General features: G+C 38.5%; 1 protein-coding gene across 2 annotated transcripts in view; it reads left to right on the top strand.

The window, feature by feature from the left end:
- Positions 1–529: 529 nt before the first annotated feature.
- Positions 530–24,648, top strand: part of LOC132136870 (NACHT, LRR and PYD domains-containing protein 12-like) — a 58,488-nt gene continuing 34,369 nt past the window's right edge. For both annotated transcript variants that reach the window (XM_059547411.1, XM_059547410.1), the window contains exons 1-5: positions 530–621; positions 699–836; positions 1,472–1,525; positions 2,598–4,524; positions 4,694–4,867. In XM_059547411.1, the coding sequence (XP_059403394.1) occupies positions 552–621; positions 699–836; positions 1,472–1,525; positions 2,598–4,524; positions 4,694–4,867 (2,363 nt within the window). In that variant the 5' untranslated portion in view covers positions 530–551. The remainder of the gene's footprint in view (positions 622–698; positions 837–1,471; positions 1,526–2,597; positions 4,525–4,693; positions 4,868–24,648) is intronic.

Below are 24,648 nucleotides of genomic sequence, written 5' to 3'. Positions count from 1 at the left end.
TAAACATGCTTTTTTATCATTAAAAAAACATTATCAACATTATAAATTTCTATCAGTTTTATAGCATATGAATGATTGAACCCTCTCTGTGGACACACTGTTTTAGATGTAAAGAGAAGACACAATAAGTGTCATAGATTTCATATAATAATGATAAAATTAAATTGAAGGGGATCCTTTTGTTAAATACATTCTGTTATTAATCCTTCACATTCACAACATTTACAACTGAAAATATGTTCATTTTTAAACCTAGTAGCAGGTGCAAATAGCAGGCATTTAGTGAGAGAAGTTCTTCTATTCATTGTATTATTTTATCATTATTTTATATGATTCTTAGGGAACAAAACCCAATATTATTTTTTCTTTAAATGTAGTGAATAATAAAGCCACACAGAGACATTTAATAACTTATATTTTTAAACTGCTGCAAAATCGTATTTACTTATTTTCAAAGAGTTGCTTATTTATTTCTGAAAAGTGTCTGGTGATATTGGAGTAATTTAAAAGCTTTTTCTTCCTGTCCAACAGCAGTGAGTGGGTGAAGGACGATGGCATCTGGTCAGCAGGATTGGGACACACAAGATGAGCCGGAAAGAAAAAAGCAGAACCTTGAGGAAGGTAAAGAAGAAGAGAATATCAGTTATGTTAAAGTTATCATTTAGGAAATGTAGTGAATCTCTCTGTTTGTACTCTAGACCAGAAGAGCAGCATTGCTAACACTGGAGTCAGTGTTAATGTGAATGCTGAGACTGGAGGATCTGTAAATGCTCCCGTACTCACTGGAAACATCATCACTGCTCCAGTGACCATCAACTACAGCACTGGAGGACATGGTACTGTCACTGTAACTGTGCTTACTGAGACACACTTCTCACTAGCAGTCAGTGAAATAATGCTGAGTGATCGTGAACACTATTACTGTTAAAGTTCATGTAAAAATTAGATCTCTCTTCCTCGTCAGTTCATTAATGATTGTTTCTCAGTCAGCAATGGTCTGCACTCACACACAAACAGAGTCATGTCCTAAATCTTCAATCTTTATTGAGCCATTTACACATTTTATACTTTGGATAGAAAGTTGTCGCCCCAGAGAGCGTACAAAGATAAAATCATAAAATCAATAATTTCTTACTCGTTAACACAGTTGGAACAAAAAAATATGGAATGGAAACAATAGCACAGCAGGTAGGAATAAAAGGACGATAAACATACATCACTTGAGAAATAACTTCTTAAAAAAATACACAGGAGGCTATGTGACATTTCTTCACTCAAAATTTTCCATGGTGACTGAACAGAAGGGAAGTGAATGGTGACTCATAATACACTCAGGAGAATAACTGGCAGGGCTTTGAGATTTATGGTCATATTGTTCTTATGCAGACATACTTTACAGTATTTTCTTTCATGTATCTGTGTATTTTGTCACACATTTTTTTACTTCTGTCCTTTTTCTCTCTCTTCACAGAGCCCCGAAAAATCTCAGAGACAGAGGCAGCAGAGAAACACACCGAAAAACAAGGTGCAGTCTTATCAGTGGTATTCAAAACATTTTATATATATATATATATGCATTCACTGCCAGCTGTTCCTGAAGCCCTGTCCTCTGAACTGAGTTTACAAATTTCACATTGAAAAAAGTACATATTCCCGGATGATTTGATTTAAATGCTTAATTCAATAGAGACATGACAAATGTAGTGAATTAAATTGAAAACCATTACCAAATCCCCTTTAAGACAAGTAATTTCACTTGACGGCTTTCTTTGAAATGCCTCTCAAGCAGCCATTTCAGTCATGCAAGTGCAACTCCTGCGTCTCTGATTGAGGAATATATAATTCTCCAAAGCTATTCACCATGCTTATGGCTACCTTTTTAAATCAACAATGAAATCTGACAACTGTGTCATAAAATGTTTTTCTTATGCTCAGATAGTGTTAAAAAATCTTATTCTTGCACATACACAGTCCTAAGAGCATTTCATATTAACATATTAATATTAACTAGTAACCAATTTGCAGCATTATTAGCATCTCACAACAAGGAGTATCACAGGAATACTAGTGAATGCACTGAATTGAGCAGGAAAAACAGGCAGTGCTATGCTAATTGAATACTCCTTAATCGATACAAGAATAATAGCTGATCACTGAACAATAACAGAAAATATATATGCAGCGATTTCTTCACATGTACACACACTGTAACCCAGTATAATGTAAGTGTAAGTCAATGTATTTAAAGTAAATCTGAATGAACTAGAATACAGCTGCCAGAATCTCCATCATCTCACATGTGCTGCATCTCTCTGTAACCTGCGATTCAGCTCCGCCTCCCGTGGTGAAGTTGCAGCCGCACTGAACAATCAGATTGGTCAGAATCATCCGGGACTTAGAGACAGCTGAGCATTTTGTACAATATATGTATATTTAAAGAACTTGGTGTTCATTTCAAAAGTGGTTTAATTACAATATGCTGAATGAATTCTGAAGAGATCACGATGATAAAAGCTTTATCATGTTTCTTAAAAAAAAAATTATTCTGTTTTTGTTTTTCCCTGTTTAATTAACTTAATCATATTTTATAACATCAGATCTGATTCTGAAAAAATTCTTGGAAACTCACAAAGCCAACATGAAAAAGAAAGCAGAATGCATTTCTGAGGGAAAGAAAGAAAATGAAGCAAATCTCCAGGCTGTTTACACAGAGCTCTTCATCACTGTGGGAGATATGAAAGATGTTCATCAGGAACATGAGATTCTGAAGATTGATGATGCTATCAACAAGAAAAAACAAACAGAGGACAAACCAATCCAATGCAATGATGTATTTAAATTATTAGAAGACAAGAAGAAGATTGTGCTGACTAAGGGAGTTTCTGGCATTGGAAAAACTGTCTCTGTGCACAAGTTCATCCTGGACTGGGCAGAAGGAAAAGCCAATCAGGATATAAAGTGTGTGTTCCTGCTTCCATTCAGAGAGATTAACTTTATGAACGATGAAGATTTCAGTCTCCATGAGTTTCTGCTGGAATTTTATCCTGAACTGGGGGGCCTGGAGAAAACCAACTTATATAAGGAAAGCAATATAGTGTTTATTTTTGATGGACTTGATGAGAGTCATCTGCCTTTGAATTTTAATACTAGAACATCAACAAGAGCCATTGTTGAGAAAAGATCATCAGTAGATATGCTGTTTACAGGTCTGGTCAAAGGTCAGCTGCTTCCATTAGCTCTGGTCTGGGTGACATCACGACCAGCAGCAGCCAATCAGATCCCTCCTCAGTATGTGGGTTTGTTCACAGAGGTGCGAGGATTCACAGACCAACAGAAGGAGGAGTATTTTAGAAAGAAAATCACAGATGAGACCCTGGCCTCCAGAATCATCACACACATTAAGACATCTTGTAGTCTCTACATCATGTGCCACATTCCTCTGTTCTGCTGGATCACAGCCACAGTACTTCAGGATATTCTCATCAAGAACAGTGAAGAGAACTTCAGCACAACACTCACTGAAATGTACATCCACTTTCTGCTGATACAGATGAACATCAAAAGCCAAAAGTATGACGTAAAAGCAGAAAGAGAATATACAAAGAACTTAGATTCAAACAGAACAATGATTTTAAAGTTAGCCAAGCTAGCATTTGAAGAGCTGAAGAAGAAAAACAGTGTGTTCTATGAGAAAGATCTGAAAGCATGTGGTATTTTTGTGAGTAAAGACACTGAGTTCACAGGAATGATCACTGAGATCTTTAAGAAGGAAGATGGACTTCATGACAAGAAGGTCTTCTCCTTTATGCATCTGAGTGTTCAAGAGTTTCTCGCTGCAGTGCATGTGTTCCTCTGTTACCTGAACAAAAACATGCAAGAGCTTGAGTTTTTCTTTGATAAGCCAGAAGAAAAAAGCAAATTGCAGAAGCACCAGGTTTTCTCTGATGAGCCAGAAGAAAATAGCACATTGCAGGAGCACCAGTTTTTCTCTGATGAGCCGGAAGAAAATAGCACATTGCAGGAGCTTCAGTTTTTCTTTGATAAGCCAGAAGAAAAAAACACATTGCAGGGGCTACTGCAGAAGGCTGTTGATAAAGCCACGGAGAGTAAGAGAGGACATTTAGACCTGTTCCTGCGGTTTCTGGTGGGCATTACACTGGAATCCAGTCAAAACCTGCTCCAAGGTCTGATCACACACACTGAAGACACCACAAAGAGCATCAGACAAACAACTCAATACATTAAACAAGAGCTAAACAGTTACTCGATCTCAAATGAAGCTTCAGTCAACCTATTCTACTGTTTGCTTGAGCTCAAGGATCGTTCATTATATGAGGAAATCCAGAGATACCTCAGTTCAGATGAACATCCGGGAAGAAAACTCTCATCTTCAATGTGTTCAGTGCTGACCTATATACTGCTGATGTCAGAGAAGGTGCTGGATGAGTTCAACCCAAAGAGATTCACATCATCTTCAAACTACAAGAGACTCATTCCAGCTGTGAGATGCTGCAGAACAGCACTGTGAGTAATTTCACTGACAGTTGTTTGACCAAATATGTTATTCTGCATCACTAGATAATTGCCAAAATATGTAAAATATCTTGTTGTCCTGATTATGAAGGACAAAATAAGTTATTGCAGACACACTGAGCATAAGAAAATAATCAGAATAATCCTTCTGTTTGGGCAGATTTGATGGCTGTGGTCTTGATGAGACATGCTGTGAAACTGTATGTTCAGCGCTCCACTCGTCAGACTCTCATCTGAGAGAGCTTGACCTGAGTAGAAATCACTTGCAGGATTCAGGAGTGAAGCTGGTGTATGATGGACTGAAGAGTTCACACTGTCAGCTGAACATATTGAGGTTTGACATTCACTGAATCATTGTGTTACAATATGTGGAAGAATTTGCTAGCAGATTTTCCTGTGTATATTGTAGAATATATGTATGAATGATTTTTATATTATGATATTATGATATATAATATATTGTAAAAGAAAGAATAACTATAACTTCTGAAAGTGACCAACAGTGTTTTAGCATTATATAAAAAGTATTGACACAAATCAGAAAATGTAATATACCACAGCAAAAACTATAGTCTGATAAAAGTTCAAACATGATTAGTGTACAGTCAGTTAACCCTCTGGAGTCGATCCTCGCTTATATGCGTGTTGAGGCATTTTCTCCTGATAACCCCGAAAAGAACTTAAATTATAATTTCAATTTTGATCAGATATGAGCAATACATCAATCAAATCTGTGAAAGGGTTTAATTTTACTTGTATACACACATAATAACAACGAAACTTTGTGCATTTATAAAATAAAGAAAACAAACAAGGTGTTCTGTCTGCAGCCTTGGTCTGCGGTGATCTACATTTAGAAACGCTTAGAAACTAAACAAGTGCTACCAAAAACAAATATTCTGTGATAAAGTAATCCATATGAAAATAACGTGATGTCTGTGTTTCACATCTCCCTTCATTACAGTAGGTTGACAACCTAAATGGGCATACCGCCGCGTGTACAAGTAAAACAACAATAACATTATGATATAACATTGTACAGTCTACAGTCTACAGTCTACGGCTACAGTCTACTCATCAAAAATTAAAAGAAGACCTTTACACAAAGGATCATATGCATGCTATTGTTATTAAACAGTAAATAAATATAAGGCCTATGTGTGTGTGTGTGTGTGTGTGTGTGTGTATGTGTGTATATATATATATATATATATATGTATACACACACACAAACACATAGATGAATATATATATATATATATATATATATATAGTTTAAAAAAAAAATCTTCAGGTTCGATATGCAGAGCGAAATGAGAACGGTCCAACTATAATTATTAATAATAATAATAACAATAATTATTATTTACTCTATTATTATTCTTGATTTTTCAAACTGCTAACACTGCATTTTTTAAATGCAGCTATTCACCGTGATATTCGGTACGAGCAGCGTTTCACTTTGGCATATTGCTCATTATGATTTTTTTCCGTCGGTACTGAAACACGCATGAACTACAAAGCCTATTTTGCAACATCACGAATATGGAAACGTTTGGATTTCTCCTGAGTGAGAGAATGAGAGAGCCCAACCTTACCTTATGTTGGCTTTAAATTATTATTATTATTATTTTGTTTATACCTAAGCCTATATTATTATATACTGCAATTATATTTATTCATTAGAATTATATATTTTTAATTCTTGTTTTGTTCTGATAAATTTCTTAAATTTAAAGGATTTGTTTTAAAGTGAAGGGAACTAAAAAAATCCTGCTGGTACATTATAACATTATTAGGGCAGCCGCTATTATTTCTAAATGTAATAAAATGCAACTTATACATGACTTATATATATTTTTCCTCTCACAAACTTAATTATTTTTTAGCGTGTTTGAGAAAAACAACATGCAGAGGAGCGTATGGTCCAGGTCTCTATGCCTGAGAGCTTCTCCAAATACCACTGTTTTGCGCTTGGTGTAACCTAAAAAAAACTGTATTACATTGCTCCTATGTTTTCCATATGTATATTTTGAGGTACTGGAGCAGTTTTTAATGCAGCAGTAACTTCCAGGCATGGTAAAACAGTGCGGAATTGCAAAAAACTCCACTACTACCAAGTTAACAACACATGTAAACAATCCTGTTTTGCCGCCGGTGTCCTGCCAACATGGCGGAAACTGTGATATCAAGGGGAGGGGCTCTGTGCTATGACGACATTTCCTCACTCTCAATGAAAAGACCGAGCTGAAGGTGGAGCGATTTGATCAATCAGATGAAAGCAGCGTTTCAGCTCCGCCCACAAGTGCGAATGAAATATTGAAGCTATAAACTGAAATGATCAAAACGTAGACGGACCAACTGTCTTTTCCATGTTGTCTCACTTGAATCTTCTTCTTGAGTATTGAGTCTCTTGACCTTCTGCAAGCCCCGCCTTGTTCACGCTGTGATTGACATGGCGGGAGGGGGCGGAGACGTGACCGGCTCGGAATGCATTTTCAATTTGCACATTGAATTTTGCTACATTCATTGCGGGACATTGAATGAAAATGCAATCGTAAGTGTCTTGACTGTGAGTGTTAATGCAATTAAGAAAAACAGCATTTGAATGATAATTTTGCCACAGTTTTTGCTTGAACATGTTATACATATCTAATCATTTCTGTAATACATTTTCATTTTAATTTTGCAACTTATAAAGCGACAAAATTAGTATTCATTATACATATTAAAACTAGTGTGTGAAATGGCAAATAAAAATTGTGTAATTTAATTTTCATTTTCATTTTGCACCATACGTTGCACAAATGTATTGGAAAATGTAAATATAGAAATGCATTGCCATTTTACATATTGCATTTTGCATATTACATTCCAAATTGAATATTGCTACCCATATGCTTCCATACTAATCTAGTCTAGCCAGGTGTTTTATGTTTTTTTTTTTTTTCATCTGAAAATGACTTTGTGCAGCAAATTCACTTCACGTGCTCTGGCGCAGATCCGCCTCGGGAAAAAATAAGGGACGATCCAAATATTTGTTTTGCTTTACCTATTTATGTAGGCTACAATTATTAAAAAATAATAATAATAAATAAATGAATAATAATAAAATAATGTCATTAAGAAAATGCCATCGGCCTGAGAAATTTTGACCATTATAGAATTGTGACTTTAAAGGTTAGTGATTTAGGAGGTGAAAATACTGTAAAATTACAAATGGCATGGATTTTAGAGCATAACAACTGAAGGTTTATGAAACGTTAGCCAATAAAGCATTTTTTTTAAACAATGGAATTTAAAGTTGTGAACTAAAATATTATTTCAATCATACAGCATGTGAATAAATAAAATGCTAACTTTTCATAACATTTCAGTATTCATGAAATGCATAACATTTCTGGTGTTTGGATTTTTACTTCAATATAATGAGATCCAAGTTTAAGAATAGCCCTAGACCCTTAGCCCTAGTTTCTCTCTCTCTCTCTCTCTCTCTCTCTCTCTCTCTCTATTTAACTCTCTATTTAACAGCATTAGCTCAATGAAATACGTCTTCCTTCAGTTAGAATGAATGTTTTCCTGCCTTGCTAAATGTTCGTCTCATGATTAATAAGTTGTATTCGCCTCAATCTGATTTAGTAAAGTCAAACCGCAGACATTGAAGCTGCTTCACTGAGCACGAGTCCCACGCGCCGTGAGGCGGGAGCAGCTGCAGAGGATTCCGCTTGGTCTTAAAGCCTTCCGAAAACACCCACGATCACAAATAACAATGATTTTCATAATATAATGATTGATTATCAATTGATAATTTGTTATTATCATTATGGTCTTGTGAAAATAATACGGGCTGCGAGAAAATAATGAATACAAAGAGTAGGGCTGCTGAGTGCAGGCATTTTTCAGCCCAGTAACATGAAAACACATCGCTCCTCACAGACAAAAAACAGACCGAATTCAGTTCAGCTGGAGGGGGCTGGGTTTTTTGGGGGGTTGTTATGTATGGCTTGTGGGGGTCGAGATAAAGGTGTGAATCTCTTGCTCTTTCATATGGACAGTGTCTTATGAGGCTTTCGAACTTGCTCAACAGGCTTATATAGGACTGTTGTTTTGGTTATAGACTAAAAATTGGTCTGCCCCCACCAGTGATGCGCAGGTTGATCAAAAATGAGCGGGTGCCTGTGGTCGCCCTCAGTTACCCTCAGTTATGAGTCATTCAAAAATATTTTTAATGATATTCGGGTCGCGGTCGGTCGGGTCCTAGTACTAGACACATTTTTGAAATACATAGGTCTACACTTTATTGGCTAAATAACTGTCATGATGATGACGCACGAGCTCAGTCTGCACGTAGAGATGGAGGCGGCAAAGAAGACTGCATGGGGAGCAACATCGCTGTTTTTGGTAAAACATGATTTTGACGACTTCATAAAGTTTTGTTTTATAGAAAACTCTTTTTAAAAGATTTTTGTTTTGTATAAATTGTGTCTTAATTTTGATCAATGTTTTATCAGTCATTTGTCCGTATTTAATAAATATGAAGCAAATATATAGCCTAGCAGACAATGTAAGAAAGGCGCCGGCAGGATCACTTGCATTGCATGTGAACTAAACTCAGCGTGTGCCTCACAGATTTGAGAAATATAGGCTATATATTACAGCTTGAAATGTCTTCTTTTAAACGAAAATATTCAAACCAAAATAAACGGGCTACTCTGATGATGTAATCCATATGAAATGTGCATTTCTCTCTGTCGTTCATGGCGAGTCCGCATCGTCAACTTCATCTTTGCAGCAACACAGAAAACACCAGTTTATTACTAAACAATAAAATGACTCCTTCCATATTTTCGAACCAGCGGGCCGTTCTGGGTTGAGCGAGACCCCACGGAATGAGCGAGCGGATCGGGATATTCAGAAATGTGCTCTCCGCTCACGAGCTCGGACCGGAACAAACCCGAGCCTCAATGTCTGCTGACCTTGCAGAAACATACAAATAGACATAGCCAGACTAGACTATTTTAGTACAAAATATGAGTTTACTGATGATTTTTTTAATAATTCTTGACAAAATTATAATATATTACATTTTTTTTTTTTTTTTTTTGCCTAGTTAGTGTTGCCTACGTTCCTATGGCCCAATGATGCTACGATGAGCATTTACTGCTTTTTAAAAATGCGGGTCAGGAAGCGGGTCGGGTACAATATTTTATTTTTATTTTTTTGCGGTCCGAGTTGTGGGCGGGTTAGTTGAAAACATCGGTCGGGTGCGGGTTATTAATACATTGACCCGCGCGTCACTGGCCCTCACGTAAGATTTTTCTGGTTCTAGTCGTTCATTTGTTATATTCAACTATAAATATTAATGAATATTAATTCACATTTTGCATATGCATTACAACGTAAATAATTTTTACATGCAATTATCCCAAATAAAACCAAAGAAGATTTGTAATGAAGATAAAACAAATAAGAATAAATGCTGCAAATCTACCATCACACGTGCAGTGCAAATCTTGCACATATTTTACACACCTGCATTTAAATGCAGCTGCAATTTTTTTATTAAATTATATAAAAGCAAGTAGGGCTGGGTGATAAATTGATTTTATCGATTAACTCGAATGTATAATTTACATTGGTTTGTTTGAATAAAATCGTTTTTCTTTTTAACATCCACCGATGCTCCACTCAGGGATCAACCCTCCCCGCGCGTCTGACAGAGACATGCTGCAGAGTATGAGTGGAGTAGTGTGATTCTGACTGGGTGTCGTGGTTTTCACTCACTCTAAGAGCCTCCATCACGAGTACAATTCATGCCAACAGCCAGTAATATAACTGCATATTCAGCAAGAATTCATGTTAAACATATTTAGCTATATAGCTTGATCATAAGGTTACAATGACTGCAGTAGTCGAGCGGGATGTTACAGGCTATAATAGTTTGTCTGTTCCTTTTACTGATTATTTTCGGGTTAAAGCATGATTTTAACAGATACAGCACATTCACATGCAATCGCTTTAGCAATAATGCTTTCAAACAAATGTAATCTTACAGTGTTACTACATTATCAGTAGGCTATCTGATTTTGAAATCTTGAAGGAATGAATCGATCTGTTTAGATAAAATAACTGACAAAAATGTACTGTTATTTTCCTCAAAAACAAAATTTGCACAGCAAAAAGCAGCAATTAAATATTTAATGCTTCCAATGTTATTAGTTTGGCATGTGATAGGGAAAAAAAGTTTACACACAATAGCCTAAGCCACTTTCAAACTCTCCTGTTATTTTTATTTTTTTATAGGCTACGTTATGAACATAACATTTCAAACATACTGAAATACTTTATCCACGGAGTGAAGGCGGAGCTGATGCTCTAAACGCAGATGAGAAGTTGTTGCTGCTCACAGACTCTGCTGCCGAGATGTTTCACCCGTTGAAATCAAGATGACCGCGGCAGCACAAGCACAGCACATCAGCCAAAAATCAACCTGCAACAATGCTCGTTGATCGACTCGCCAAGCTTTACTTTTGTAGGTCGCATGGCAGTAAATAATACAGTAATATGACCATGCAGTCAATACAGACATTTAATAAAAACATTAATAACAAACAGGGCTGTAACATAACCCATTAAAAAACGCACGTTAGGTCTACACCGGACACAAGTGGCGTGATCCAACAAAAGACAACAGAACTCATTTATGGATACACTGGACACGATCCCCATCAAGTGAACTGATGCATATTCTATTTATGACGAAATGTACTAACACTGCGTTTAGATGATTTGACACTGTAGTGTGATGTCATCAAGTTTAGACACACTTTTAGTGCAGAGGGGCGCAGCACTACAACCAGCGGCATAACGAGATGTAAATATAGACTAGAAAATATATTTACACTAGCTCTGTCCTCCGTCCATGACACTGACTCACTGCGGAGCTGCCAGTTTTAATCTGAACAGCTCTTACCGCTGAGTGGATGGTTAGATGCATGATGGGCTAGTATTAACAAAAAAATATAATAAAATAAAATAAAGGTCTTTCCAGCATTAAGGTAATAACATTACTGTTTTTTAATCATCTTGTCTCAGTTATAAATTTGACTGGTAAATGAATGATAAAGAACTATATTAAAACTTGTTTTGAAAAATGTCTTTGTCATTTGAATATTGATTTTAAAATCGATTTAAATCATAAATCGGATTTGGTCTGAAAAAATTGGGGATTTTTTTTTAGGCCATATGCTATCGCCCAGCCCTAAAAGCAAGTAAAGAAGGCTCCCTTTAAAATCACTTGAGTTGTCAATTAATAAAGCTCTTATTTACATTGTGTGCATTTTGTTGATTATAATGAGAGAATTGAGTTTAATCGTGAGGACGTTTTATTAATCCATCCATTCTTTAGGGTTTCAAAGATTTAGCTAAATCGTGCAGGTTTCATTTATTCGTTTCTTGTTTTAGGCTAATAAGACCTAAATAATGGGAACAAAATTATACAGTGCTTCACGTTTTACTAAACATGCAACAATTTCTTAATCAGTGTACAGACAAATGTCTTTATCCCAGGAAGTTATCTGTCAAAATAAAGGATAGGTAACGAATCAAAAAAATGCATGTTGTTTTATTAAAGGAATTTTAAAATATTAATTAAAATATAGGCATAATATATGAAAATATTGACATTTTGCATATTAATCCATTTAGCCTACTCCCCTATAATAGGCTACCACTTTTAATGCTCCGATGCAAAGTAAACCACAATTTCTTTTGAATAATATAACACATAATTCATATAATATATATATAATACTGCACACCTTTTAAATGTATCAAATCTAAAATATGGTTTAATACAATGTAGTTTAGAGAGAATATAAGCACAGGCTCAGGGACAGCTTGACATTTATCCTGCTTGAATTCGTTCTAAGAAATGCACATAAGTACCAAACTTTCATCTGGGAATATTAAATATATGAAATATGCACCAGAGTTTTTCTTTCATTTTCCCTGACTGAAGCCATCAAATGTAACAGATCAGCGAGGCAAAACTGACGTCTATTTGTGGAAATGTGCTTTGATGCGCTTGTTTGATAACTTGTGGTTAAAGCGCCACTAAGCGTTCAAAAGCTGCAAATGCATTTTACAGACGCGGCGGCGGTAGAAATGGCATTTTGGATGGCCACCTACTGTATATTTAATGCGACCACGCCCACGAGCTGAACGTTCTATTGAATCTCTATTGAGATTATAATGTTTCACTTGAAGCTCGCGGCTTGAATACGCCCATACAACAGAAAACAAAGCAGCGATACTGTTCGTGTTTTTTGTTTTTTTTACTGTTTGCTTTGCGCTGAGAGGAATAAGACATAATTCACCCCAAGAAGATTTGCTGAGGACAGGGAACTACACTAACCTTTTCCACTGTTGGCTCTTACGCTACTAACTTTGTCAGTTACTGGCGCAAAACATGATTTGGTCACAAAAATTATTTATAGTAGGCCGCTCTGGATTATAATGAACAATAATAAACAGTATTGCATACAGATGTGCTTTTTATTTTACTTGCCATCTTTTAAACCACATTCCTTCTTGTTTTATTTGTTACAGTACACACAGTGCATTGCTCCATCTTGGTACCTTTACCCAGGGCCGTAGCTGGGGTTAGAGGGGCCCTGGTGCAGGTTGTACAGTGGGCCCCGTCTTAAATTGTTTAATTTGTACTGTATGTTCAGTCTTTTTATTTATTTTTTAGTTTTTTTTTAGTTTTTTAAGTTTGTAGGTATCCAGAAACTAATTTAAAATAGCACTGCATAGTCTTCACTGTAAAATAAAATACACAGTCAAACCAAAGTGTATTCAGACACCTTCCACATTTCTCACATTATCACAGTTTATTTGCTATAGTTTAGAAATTGGAAATAAAATATGACAAGAACTCAAGAGTTAAACTGTGTCAGAACAAATTCCTCTTGATAATGTCAGATGACTTTGATAGAAAGATATGTCAAGTCAAGTCAAGTCACCTTTATTTATATAGCGCTTTAAACAAAATACATTGCGTCAAAGCAACTGAACAACATTCATTAGGAAAACAGTGTGTCAATAATACAAAATGATAGTTAAAGGCAATTCATCATTGAATTCAGTGATATCATCTCTGTTCAGTTTAAATAGTGTCTGTGCATTTATTTGCAATCAAGTCAACGATATCGCTGTAGATGAAGTGACCCCAACTAAGCAAGCCAGAGGCGACAGCGGCAAGGAACCGAAACTCCATCGGTGACAGAATGGAGAAAAAAACCTTGGGAGAAACCAGGCTCAGTTGGGGGGGCAGTTCTCCTCTGACCAGACGAAACCAGTAGTTCAATTCCAGGCTGCAGCAAAGTCAGATTGTGCAGAAGAATCATCTGTTTCCTGTGGTCTTGTCCTGGTGCTCCTCTGAGACAAGGTCTTTACAGGGGATCTGTATCTGGGGCTCTAGTTGTCCTGGTGTCCGCTGTCTTTCAGGGATGTAGAGGTCCTTTCTAGGTGCTGATCCACCATCTGGTCTGGATACGTACTGGATCCGGGTGACTGCAGTGACTCTCTGATCTGGATACAGAATGGATCTGGTGGCTACGGTGATCTCGGAATAAGAGAGAAACAGACTAATATTAGCGTAGATGCCATTCTTCTAATGATGTATCAAGTACATTGTGGTCATTAAAAATCCCAGGATGTCTTTCGAAAAGAGTAGAGGTGTGACCTCGGCATCCTGGCTAAATTCGCCCTTTGGCCTCTGACCATCATGGCCTCCTAACAATCCCCATATCTGCTGATTGGCTTCATCACTCTGTCTCCTCTCCACCAGTAAGCTAGTGTGTGGTGGGCGTTCTGGCGCACTATGGCTGCCGTCGCATCATCCAGGTGGATGCTGCACACTGGTGGTGGATGAGGAGATACCCCCAGACTATGTAAAGCGCTTTGAGTGCCTAGAAAAGCGCTATATAAATGTAATGAATTATTAATTATTATTACATCAGGTGTTATGGGTAGTGTTCCCGGTTCTGGTTTACCTAATTAATGCAGCCTAAAAATCCTTTAACAGATTTGGATATTAAAAGCATATTAGTATGTTATGTGTATGCCAGGTTAAAGAGATGGGTCTTTAATCTAGATTTAAACTGCAAGAGTGTGTCTGCCTCCCGAACAATGTTAGGTAGGTTATTCCAGAGTTTAGGCGCCAAATAGGAAAAGGATCTGCCGCCCGCAGTTGATTCTGATATTCTAGGTATTATCAAATTAGAGCTTAGATTCTCTGCCCGAGCCCGAGCCTGACCCGACCCGACCCGACCCGCGGGCTGGGCCGGGCCGATATTTCCCGCCACCGTCCTCGGGCCGGGTCGGGTCGGGCCCTTGATAAAGCACGTCAGGTGTCATGCGCAGCGTCTCGTCCACTCGCAGTCTCGCATGCGTGATGCACACCTGCTGATGCACACCTGCTGTGCGTGCTGTACTATTCAGTAGAATAAGTGAATATATATATTTATATAAGTGAGTATAACGGCCCACATATTACAAATGGTCGGGTTTAAATCGGCCTCGGGCTCATAATTACAGTGAACGTGTCGGGCCGGGCCGGGCTCGGACACAACGTGCTCGGGCTCGGGTAGGGTCGGGCTTGATTTGTTGGGCCCGATCTAAGCTCTATATCAAATTGCCTGAGTTTTGAGAACGTATCGGATAATTATACCAAACTTATAATTGTAACAGTTTCCTACTTCGGTGTGTTACAAACATAATTTTGGTGTCTTTAGAAAGAAGACCCTTTGGGCTTTACTTTTTATCAACCAGATTTGATAATGCTCAAAAATAGTAAAAGTTCAATCTAGAAAAGTAATGGGTTGAAAGCCACATGTCTCATGAGTTTCTATTTCAAATCTGAATAAAATATCATGAAAAATGAGACTCCTGCTAATATTTTTCTGAGACTATGTCTACAGCCCCCACCCCCCAAATATAAGAAAATATATTTCCCAATAGTATTGAAGCCTTCTACAAACTATTTAGTCAGCAAACATTCCACTGCATGGTTTTTTTCAGTTATAAAACACTAGACAGAATCTTAGACATCATATAAGTGATTTATTTGAGCACTAGAAAAATACAATAAGAATAATTTGAGTAAGAAAAATAAGAATAATAAGAAGAATAAAAAAAGATTTAACTTTGTTTGCCAATTTTCATCCTGAGATTGCTAGAAATGCATCATTTACAATGAATTACGATGCAAATAAGTGCTGATGTGCTGATGGCCACTTATACAGATGGTAATAACACAAATGCGCTATAAAGTAAATAATCCACTCTCTCTATTAATATAGACGCGTTCACTTTGATAGCCGTGATCATACAGTAATAGCGAGCTGATTTGGGCTGATTTGCACTCAAACAGATGGTAATCATGCAGATACATTCACATTCAACATAAAACACAATCTCACATGTATAAAAACTGTTGAAAAATAAAACTAAGAAAGAAAAAGGGCGAGCGCTATAAGTTCCGCCTCCATCAGCTGACAGCTGCGTCAGAGCGCGTCACGAGGGAGCGCCAAATTCAAATATACTATTTTTCGCCTAATTCATTTTCCGGTGGATCGCCTCATTCTGTTTGTGACACTGTACGCTGCAAAACCATGCCGTTGTTTTACTACCAAGACGCAGATTCCGACCTTGAGTTATTCCATAACTGACGCAAACAGTTCTGTTGCTGAAGAACTGAAACGCAAACGTAAAGGAATTATGATCCATATTACAACGTTATTGCTTCATTGGACTAAACGTGCTTCATGAGATGTTGTTCAGTGGACCCTTACCTTTCTAACTAAACCGGGATTTACAGCTGTGGATGTGTTTATGACTCGTTATTAGGACGGATCTGGTATGTACAGCGTTTCTAATGTTCATGTTTGTATGTGTACTGCTTAAACAAATGTAGCAAATACAATCTTTATAAGCTTTGCATCGAAAAACAGCGATCTGTCGTCGATGCTTGAGGCTAAGATCTTTATAATGATACATAGTTTGTCAAGATTAAATTTGTCCTGTTTCATTTAATCTATTCATAAACACTGACACGTGTGAGTTGAGAGGCTTTGAGGACGAGGGCGTCAGGGTGCAGGCTAAGAGGTTAATGTTTTGATCGGAACAGAAGAGCGATGTTTTGACCCACGACTATGCTGCCTCACTGTCACCCAGTTGCCCTGCTACAAGGGCTCTGTTGCCGGAACCGAACAATGTACAGAAATCCCTGAGCTAGACACATCCAAAGGGTCTACTTGTAATGGAATCAACCAAAACTTCAGACCACAATCAGTATGACAATATTTATACAACTATAAATACTTTGTTGAACCGTTACCAAGCAAGCAATGCTTAAATTATTTTCAGTCCGTGGTGTGAAAAGGTTGCATTAGCAATTAAAGAAACACTTAAGCAAAACATGGTCATGGTCAAGTATATTATTTATATACTTCTATCAGGTCTCGCATAACTTGTAAATATTTAACTAATTGGACATTTACCAAACTATAATTCCTGACAAAATGTATAATCAAGTGAAACATTATGAAGTTTCATTCACGTCATCTTATTGTTATGCACTACTAGTATCAGTGGCCTTCACAATAATGTTAATAATGTAGTTTATCATTTAGTTTATTTGAGGGCACATAAACAATATACACCTTGTAAATGCTATTTATGTGATGTTCATTTATATATTTAAACATTACACAATACCAGTCAATACCAGTTTGCTAATGCCGTAATTTATTTTAAATTTAAGCAATAAAGTATTTTTACTATTTAAAATAACTGATTTCCCTTTGAATATAATTTACAATTTAATTTATTCCTGTGATCAAATCTACATTTTCAGCTTCATTACTCCAGTCTTACTCCAAGTGTAACAATATACACAATACATTCAAAGGTTTGGAGTCAGTATATATAGAAATTAAAACGTATATTTAGCACACACATGATGATAAATAAAAATGATTAATAGAATAAATGTTAAAATGCTGTTCTTTCGGTTTATCAACAAAAAAAACATGAAATAAATATTCTCAGCTCTTTTCAGCATTAACCCTCTGAGGTCTAAGGTTATTTTTGGGGCCTGGAGAAGTTTTGTCTTGCCCTGACATTTGTGCTTTTTTCTTTTGCTTACACACATCTAAATGGCTAAAGTCTAATCTCACTGTAATCAGCACAAACTGGGCTATAATAATATGTGTGCAGCCTGTATGTACATGATTGTGTTTTTGAGAAAAAAAAAATGTATGCGTGGATAGTGTAAAAATGAAAATGTTAAATCCCTTGAATAAGGCCATAAAAACAGATAAAGAACATTGGTTCCCGGGACTTTTGAGAACTGGAGCTTGTAGCCTAGAATTTTTATGTCTAAATTATGTGAAAATCATCGTTTTTTTCTCACTCACTGAGAACAATATATTGATTTAAATTTTCTAAGACACTTTTTGTTTGTATAAGTCATATGCGCTTAGGCGTCAACTATCATGAATATCATTGTGATTTACACCTGAGAAGACAAAGGATTGCATAATGAGCCTTTCAGTCAAGTGTGTCACTGAGAGGGAAGAGTTACAAGAAAGAATGTGAAACAAAATAAATCTATATAATTTTATTTTTGTAGTCTATTTAGAATATATTTAATTATCCCACAAAATAATTTAATATACACTTAAGAATGCAGATAAACAATTTATTAGGAACGATAAGAGCTGACTTTCAAAGCTGAATGTTTTTGCATCATTACTCCAGTCACACAACCCTTCAGAAATCCTTTTAACAATCTGATTTTCTAAAAAAAAAAAAAAAAAAAATATATATATATATATATATATACACAGTATATTGTTATTATTATCATTATTAATGTTGAAAAGAGCTGAGAATATTTTTTCAGGTTCTTTTTTTGATAAATTGAAAAACAGCAGATACATTTACAATTATTTGTTACATATATTGTTATTGAAACTGCATAATGTTTCACTTGTTTATACATTTATTCAGGAATTATAGTTTGGAAAAAGTCTAGCTAGTAAAATGTTTACACGTTATGTGAAAACTGGTACAAGTATATAAATAAATAAAAAGAGACTTACTCATTTTTATAATCTTTGCTGAATAAAGCACTTCATTCTTTTTTTCTGACAAAATCCAAATCTCAAATCCTAAGGTAATCCACATCACATCTTTTTGGGGTGAATTATGTCTTGTTCCTCTCATCGCAAGTCGCGGTGCGTTGTTTTCTGTTGTGTGGGCATATTGAAACCACGCGCTTCAGTGAAACATTATAATCTGAATAGGGCGTTCAGCGCGGGGGCATGGTTGCATTAGAAGATAATGAAGGAAAACTTGTTTAGTTTAAAAGTAGACATGTCAAGCTTTCTATAGATATATCATCATGTCTCTTTGTTGAGTATTCACTGAGTTACAGTTCATTTTAATGACGCATTTGTAAATGAAGATCACCGCAGACCAAGGCTGCAGACAGCACACCTTGTTTGTTACCTTTATTTTATAAATGCACACATTTTTGTTATTATTAAATCTGTATACAAAAAAGTAGACCCTTTACAAATTCGATTGGTGTATTGCTCTTATCTGTACGATCAAAATTGAAAGTGTAATTTAAGTTCCCTTTCAGTTGGTCACGTTCTACATTACGTCAGAAAGATACTGATGAATGGGATCTCACCTGAGAGCACAGTCACCTTCGAGTGGTTACAAAACGAGCCAATGGTATGCCGAGTACCTTGGTCTGTGGAATTTGCATCGCGAGCTCCGCACCGCAGAGCGGGTATATAAGGAGCAGCGCGAGCAACTTGCATTCAAGCTTTCGAGGTGTCTGTATCCTCAACCACCTCAACGACTGGCTGATTCTAGCTCACTCTCGAGCATGGTTGTGTGAGCACAGGGATCTGGTGCTCAGACACCTCGCCCAGCTGGGTCTTCAGGTCAACTGGGAAAAGAGCAAACTCTCCCCTGTGCAGAGGATCTCTTTTCTCGGTATGGAAATAGACTCGGTCACGATGTTCACGCGGCTTACAAACGAGCGCGCGCAGTGACTGCTGAATTACCTGAGACAATTCGAGGGCAAGAGAGCGGTTCCACTGAAACGGTTTCAGAGGCTCCTAGGGCATATGGCATCCACGGCGGCAGTCATACCGCTCGGGTTACACCATATTTGACCACTTCAGCACTGGCTTCATGACCGAGTCCCGAGATGCGCATTGCAACAGGGCACGCTCTGAGTGACCGTCACTCCGGCCTGCCTCCAAACCTTCAACCGGTGGTTGGACCTCTCGTTTCTACAGGCTGGCGTTCCCCTAGAACCTGTGTCCAGACATGTTGTGGTCTCAACAGATGCCTCTGCCACTGGCTGGGGTGCCATGCGCAACAGGCATGCTGTGTCAGGCTCCTGGACGTGACCCCAACTTCAGTGGCATGTCAATTGCCTCGAGTTGCTAGCAGTACGGCTTGCACTGCACTGCTTCGGGGCACTGCTAAAGGACAAGCACGTTCTGGTCTGTATGGACAACACTGCGACTGTAGCGTACATCAACCATCAAGGCAGTCTACACTACCGCCGCATGTCACAACTCGCTCGGCATCTCCTCTTGTGGAGTCAGAAGCATCTGAGGTCGCTTCGTGCCATTCACATCCCGGTCAGACTCAATCGTGCAGCCGACGAGCTCTCATGGCAGCAGTCTCGCCCCGGGGAATGGAGACTCCACCCCCAGTCGGTTCCGCTGATTTGGGAATGCTTCGGAGACGCTCAGGTAGACCTGTTTGCCTCTCCAGAAAATTCCCACTGCCAGTTGCCAGGGCACACTTGGCATGGATGCGCTGGCACATGGCTGGCCGATGGGCCTGTGCAAGTATGCATTTCCCTCAGTGAGCCTGCTTGCACAGACATTGTGCAAGATCAGGGAGGACGAGAAGCAGGTCCTAATGGTTGCGCCTTTTTAACCCAGCCAGACCTGGTTCCCCGTACTCCTCACGGCAGCCCCTCCCTGGCCAATTCCTCCAAGGAAAGACCTTCTTTCTCAGAGATGGGGGCACCCTCTGGCACCCATGCCCTGATCCTTGGAACCTACATGTGTGGGTTCTAGACGGGTCACGGAAGGTTTAGGTACCTTGCCACATCAGGTGATAGCTACCATCACTTCTGTTACAGCCGTGTCCACCAGACACACCTATGCTTTGAAGTGGAACCTCTTCGTCACTTGGTGTTCTTCACGTAGTAATGACCCCTGGAAATGCCTGATTGGGTCAGTGCTTTCCTTAATTCAGGAAGGGTTGGAACGAAGGCTGTCTCCTTCCACCCTGAATGTCTATGTGGCCACCATTTCGGCTCACCAAGACCCTGTTGAAGGTAAGTCTTTTGGGAAGCATGATCTGATCATCAGGTTCCTGAGAGGGGCCAGGAGGTTCAATCCGCCTCGCCATCAGCAAGTCCCCTCTTGGGACCTCGCAGTGGTTCTGTCGGCACTGCAGAGGGCTCACTTCGAACCCTTGCTCTCAGTAGAGATAAAGTTTCTATCATTGAAAACTGCGCTCCTGACGGCTTTGGCATTGGTAAAGAGGGTTTGGGAACCTGCAGGCAATTTTGGTTGAAGAAGCGTGCTTAGAATTCGGGCCGGCCAACTCTCACGTTGTGTTGAGACCCCGGCCTAGGTACGTGCCCAAAGTTCCTTTTTAGGGAACTACTTTAAGGGATCAAGTGGTGAACTTGCAAGCACTGCCCCTGGAGGAGGCAGACCCAACTCTGGCCCTGCTCTGTCCAGTACGTACGCTCCGCACTTACGTAGACAGAACTCAGTGCTTTAGGACCTCAGACCAGCTCTTTGTCTGTTACGGAGGCCAGCAGAAGGGAAAGGCTGTCTCCTAGCAGAGGTTATCCCAATGGATAGTGGATGCTATTGTCCTGGCTTATCAGGCTCAAGAACTGCCATTTCCCCTAGGGGTGAGAGCTCACTCAACTAGGAGTGTAGCTTCCTCCTGGGCACTGGCGCATGGCGCCTCGCTAACAGACATCTGTAGAGCTGCGAATTCCAACACATTTGTGAGATTTTATAATCTCTGTGTAGAGCCCGTGTGCTCCCTGGTACTCGCCCCTTCGGGCCAGTAAGGACCTGCTCAGTGTCAATCCGCTTGCTGCACCATGCCATTCCACAGACTGGATGCGTACACTATTCCCCTCAGGTGAGTTCCTCAGTCAGAACCCTGGGTTCCTCCAGCACTGTTGATGTCCAGCTCTTGCGTACATGCCCTTTGGTCAGCCCTGTGTGGGACTAGGTGCCTCCATGTGTTGTGATTCCCCTTTGTCCACAGTAAGTCTCTTTGTAGCATGTGTATTTCTCTTGGCAAGATCCTTGCCAGCTCTGTTGTTGAAACTTCCACCCTGGAGGCTGGGAACCTTTAGAGTTCATGTGTATCACCACCTTGGATCGTTACCTGCCTTTTTAAGTCCTCCTTCGAGCAGGCAGCCTGCTAGCATACGTCCCGCTGGAATATCCTATCCAGTGTATTCCGTGTCAGCTATAGGCCCTCACTCGTGCTGGCCTCACGACAGGGTGCGATCTCTCTCACGGGTCACTGGAAGACAGCCATGTGGCATTTTGTAAGGGACCCCATTCGTTAGTCTCTTTCTTACGTAATGTAGAATGTTACCGACTGAAAGAGAATGTCTCGGTTATGTATGTAACCCTCGTTCCCTGAAGAATGGAACGGAGACGTTACATCTCCTTGCCACATCGCTGTTCCGCTGAACGGCCGGGTCACTGGTTCGTCTCCTCAGCAAAGACTTGAATGCGAGTTGCTTGCGCTGCTCCTTATATACCCGCTCTGCGGGGCGGAGCTCACGATGCAAATTCCGCAGACCAAGGTACTCGGCGTACCACTGGCTGGTTTTTTAACCACTCGAAGGTGATTGGTCTCTCGGGCGAGATCCCATTCGTCAGTCTCTTTCTGATGTAACGTCTCCGTTCCCTCCTTCAGGGAACGAGGGTTACATAGGTAACCGAGATGTTTTTTTCTGGGTTATCAGGATAAAATGCCTCATCACACATATACGTGGGCATCGACTCCAGAGGGCTAATAATAATAATAAATATATATATATTCTCTGTGTTTCAGCAAATGAAATGATTTTTGGTGACAAATCTTATTTTGACACACATTTGGGGAAAATGCTTTGAAAATTAACTTAATACACTGTGGGCAAATTCACTACCCTTTCGTTATGTTCGTGGATGAAAACATCCACTAAATTAAACTGCTGTAAAAATGTATCAGATAAATATTTTTTTTTCTTTTTCTTTTTCATAAATCTATTAATCAACCTCAGTCCTGATCAAAACTACCAAATGTTAAAATAAATCCAAGATTTTAACTCTTTAATTACCAAGTTCAAAAATGATGTCGTTGATTTGGGAAAACAGAAAAAAACACACAAAATGACATTTTCAATATAAAAAGTGTTTGTGGACTGGATAATTTGTAACCTTTTTCACAGTCTTGGGCATGTCAAAGATTAGTAACATCATTGGCTTTGATGCATTGTTAGTTTTTGTGCAGCATTAAATTAAAAAAATGTCTCCCGCATTTATGGTTTGTGGCTGTTTTTGCCCCATTGACTTCCATTATAATGATTTTTTTTTATTGCAAAGCCATGACACCATAAATCATACATTCTTGATTGTTTGTGGTTTTCCCTGTTGGGAAAAGGTAAAATATATATATATTTTTTTTTACAGTTGATAACTAGGTGGGACCATTAACCCTTTAGATAGGCATGTGCAAAAAAAGGCTTCGTTTCTGGCTTGTATATGGAGATATATGGAGTATAATAGTAAATTATATGTGTGTGTGTGTGAGAGAGAGAGAGATAAAGAAAAAGAGAGGGTTTTAGAGAGACCTCTGTGCACTTACCTTGATGTATCTGAAAAAATCCAAATATGCACCTAATGGTCTCAGAACTACATGGAGTAAACCATATAAAAGGAGTGTGTTTATGCACATGCTGCCTTTTGATGGTGAAAAGTATGGATGGCCTATGTGTGAAATGCTTGTCTTTTCTTGAAGCTATAGCAAGTTTAAAACCTTAAAATCCTTCAATGATAAACTTTAGATTTTTCTGTAAAAAAATAAACTTTGCATCAGATTTATGAACATAATTTATTATGAACCAAAATGCAACACAAACTACAAATAAACTGCAGCTCACTGGAGGGGTCAAGCTGCATAATTATTTCTAAACCTTTGGTACAAGTCAAGCCCTTTCTCGTGTTGCTTGCTGCTCTTCTCACCATTAAATGACCAGCAGGATGGCATGCAAGTGTTTAAATCCACGTATTTTGCTTTTGTTTAGTCTATACTTATCACCACCATTAAAAAGCAGCAGGTGCATAAATACACTTTTGTTTTACTCCATGTAGTTCTGAGAGCTGAGGTGTACATTTTGATTTTCTCAAATACATCAAGGTAAGTGTGCAAAGGTCTCTCTCTCACACACACACACACAATATAATATGCTGTTATACTCCATATAGCTCCATATACAAAACAGAAACTAAGCTTTTTTGCACAGGCTTATCTAAGGGGTTAATGGTCCCACCTAGTGATCAACTGTAAAAATAACAAATTTTGCCTCTTCCCAACAGGGAAAACAACCAACCATCAAGAATGGATGATTTTATGGTGTCATGGTTTTAGGGCTAGGTACCCGAACTTTGATGCCTTCATGGTATCGACTGAAAAACTTCGATACTATGAGTATTGAAAAATTATTCATCTTTCGGTGGCAAATTTCGGTTCCAAAAGCCAAGCAGGTGTTTTTTTTATTTTATTTTTTTTGCCAAGCAGCTGTGTCTGTGTGAGCTTGTAGCATACGTGCATGTAAGGACCTAAATTTGCCGTGATTGGCTGTCCACCACCACGTGACGTGACGGGGAGGATTTCTGAAGATACTCGCAGTCACACAACACAAGTGTAGTGTTTTTTCTCAAAACGTTTCCGTTTTACAATGCCAAAGAGGTCTAA

Source organism: Carassius carassius, unplaced genomic scaffold (genome assembly GCF_963082965.1).
Source record: "Carassius carassius unplaced genomic scaffold, fCarCar2.1 SCAFFOLD_56, whole genome shotgun sequence".
Classification (NCBI taxonomy): domain Eukaryota; kingdom Metazoa; phylum Chordata; class Actinopteri; order Cypriniformes; family Cyprinidae; genus Carassius; species Carassius carassius.
Note: the sequence above shows the minus strand (reverse complement) of the source record. Positions and strands in the feature narration are given on the sequence as shown.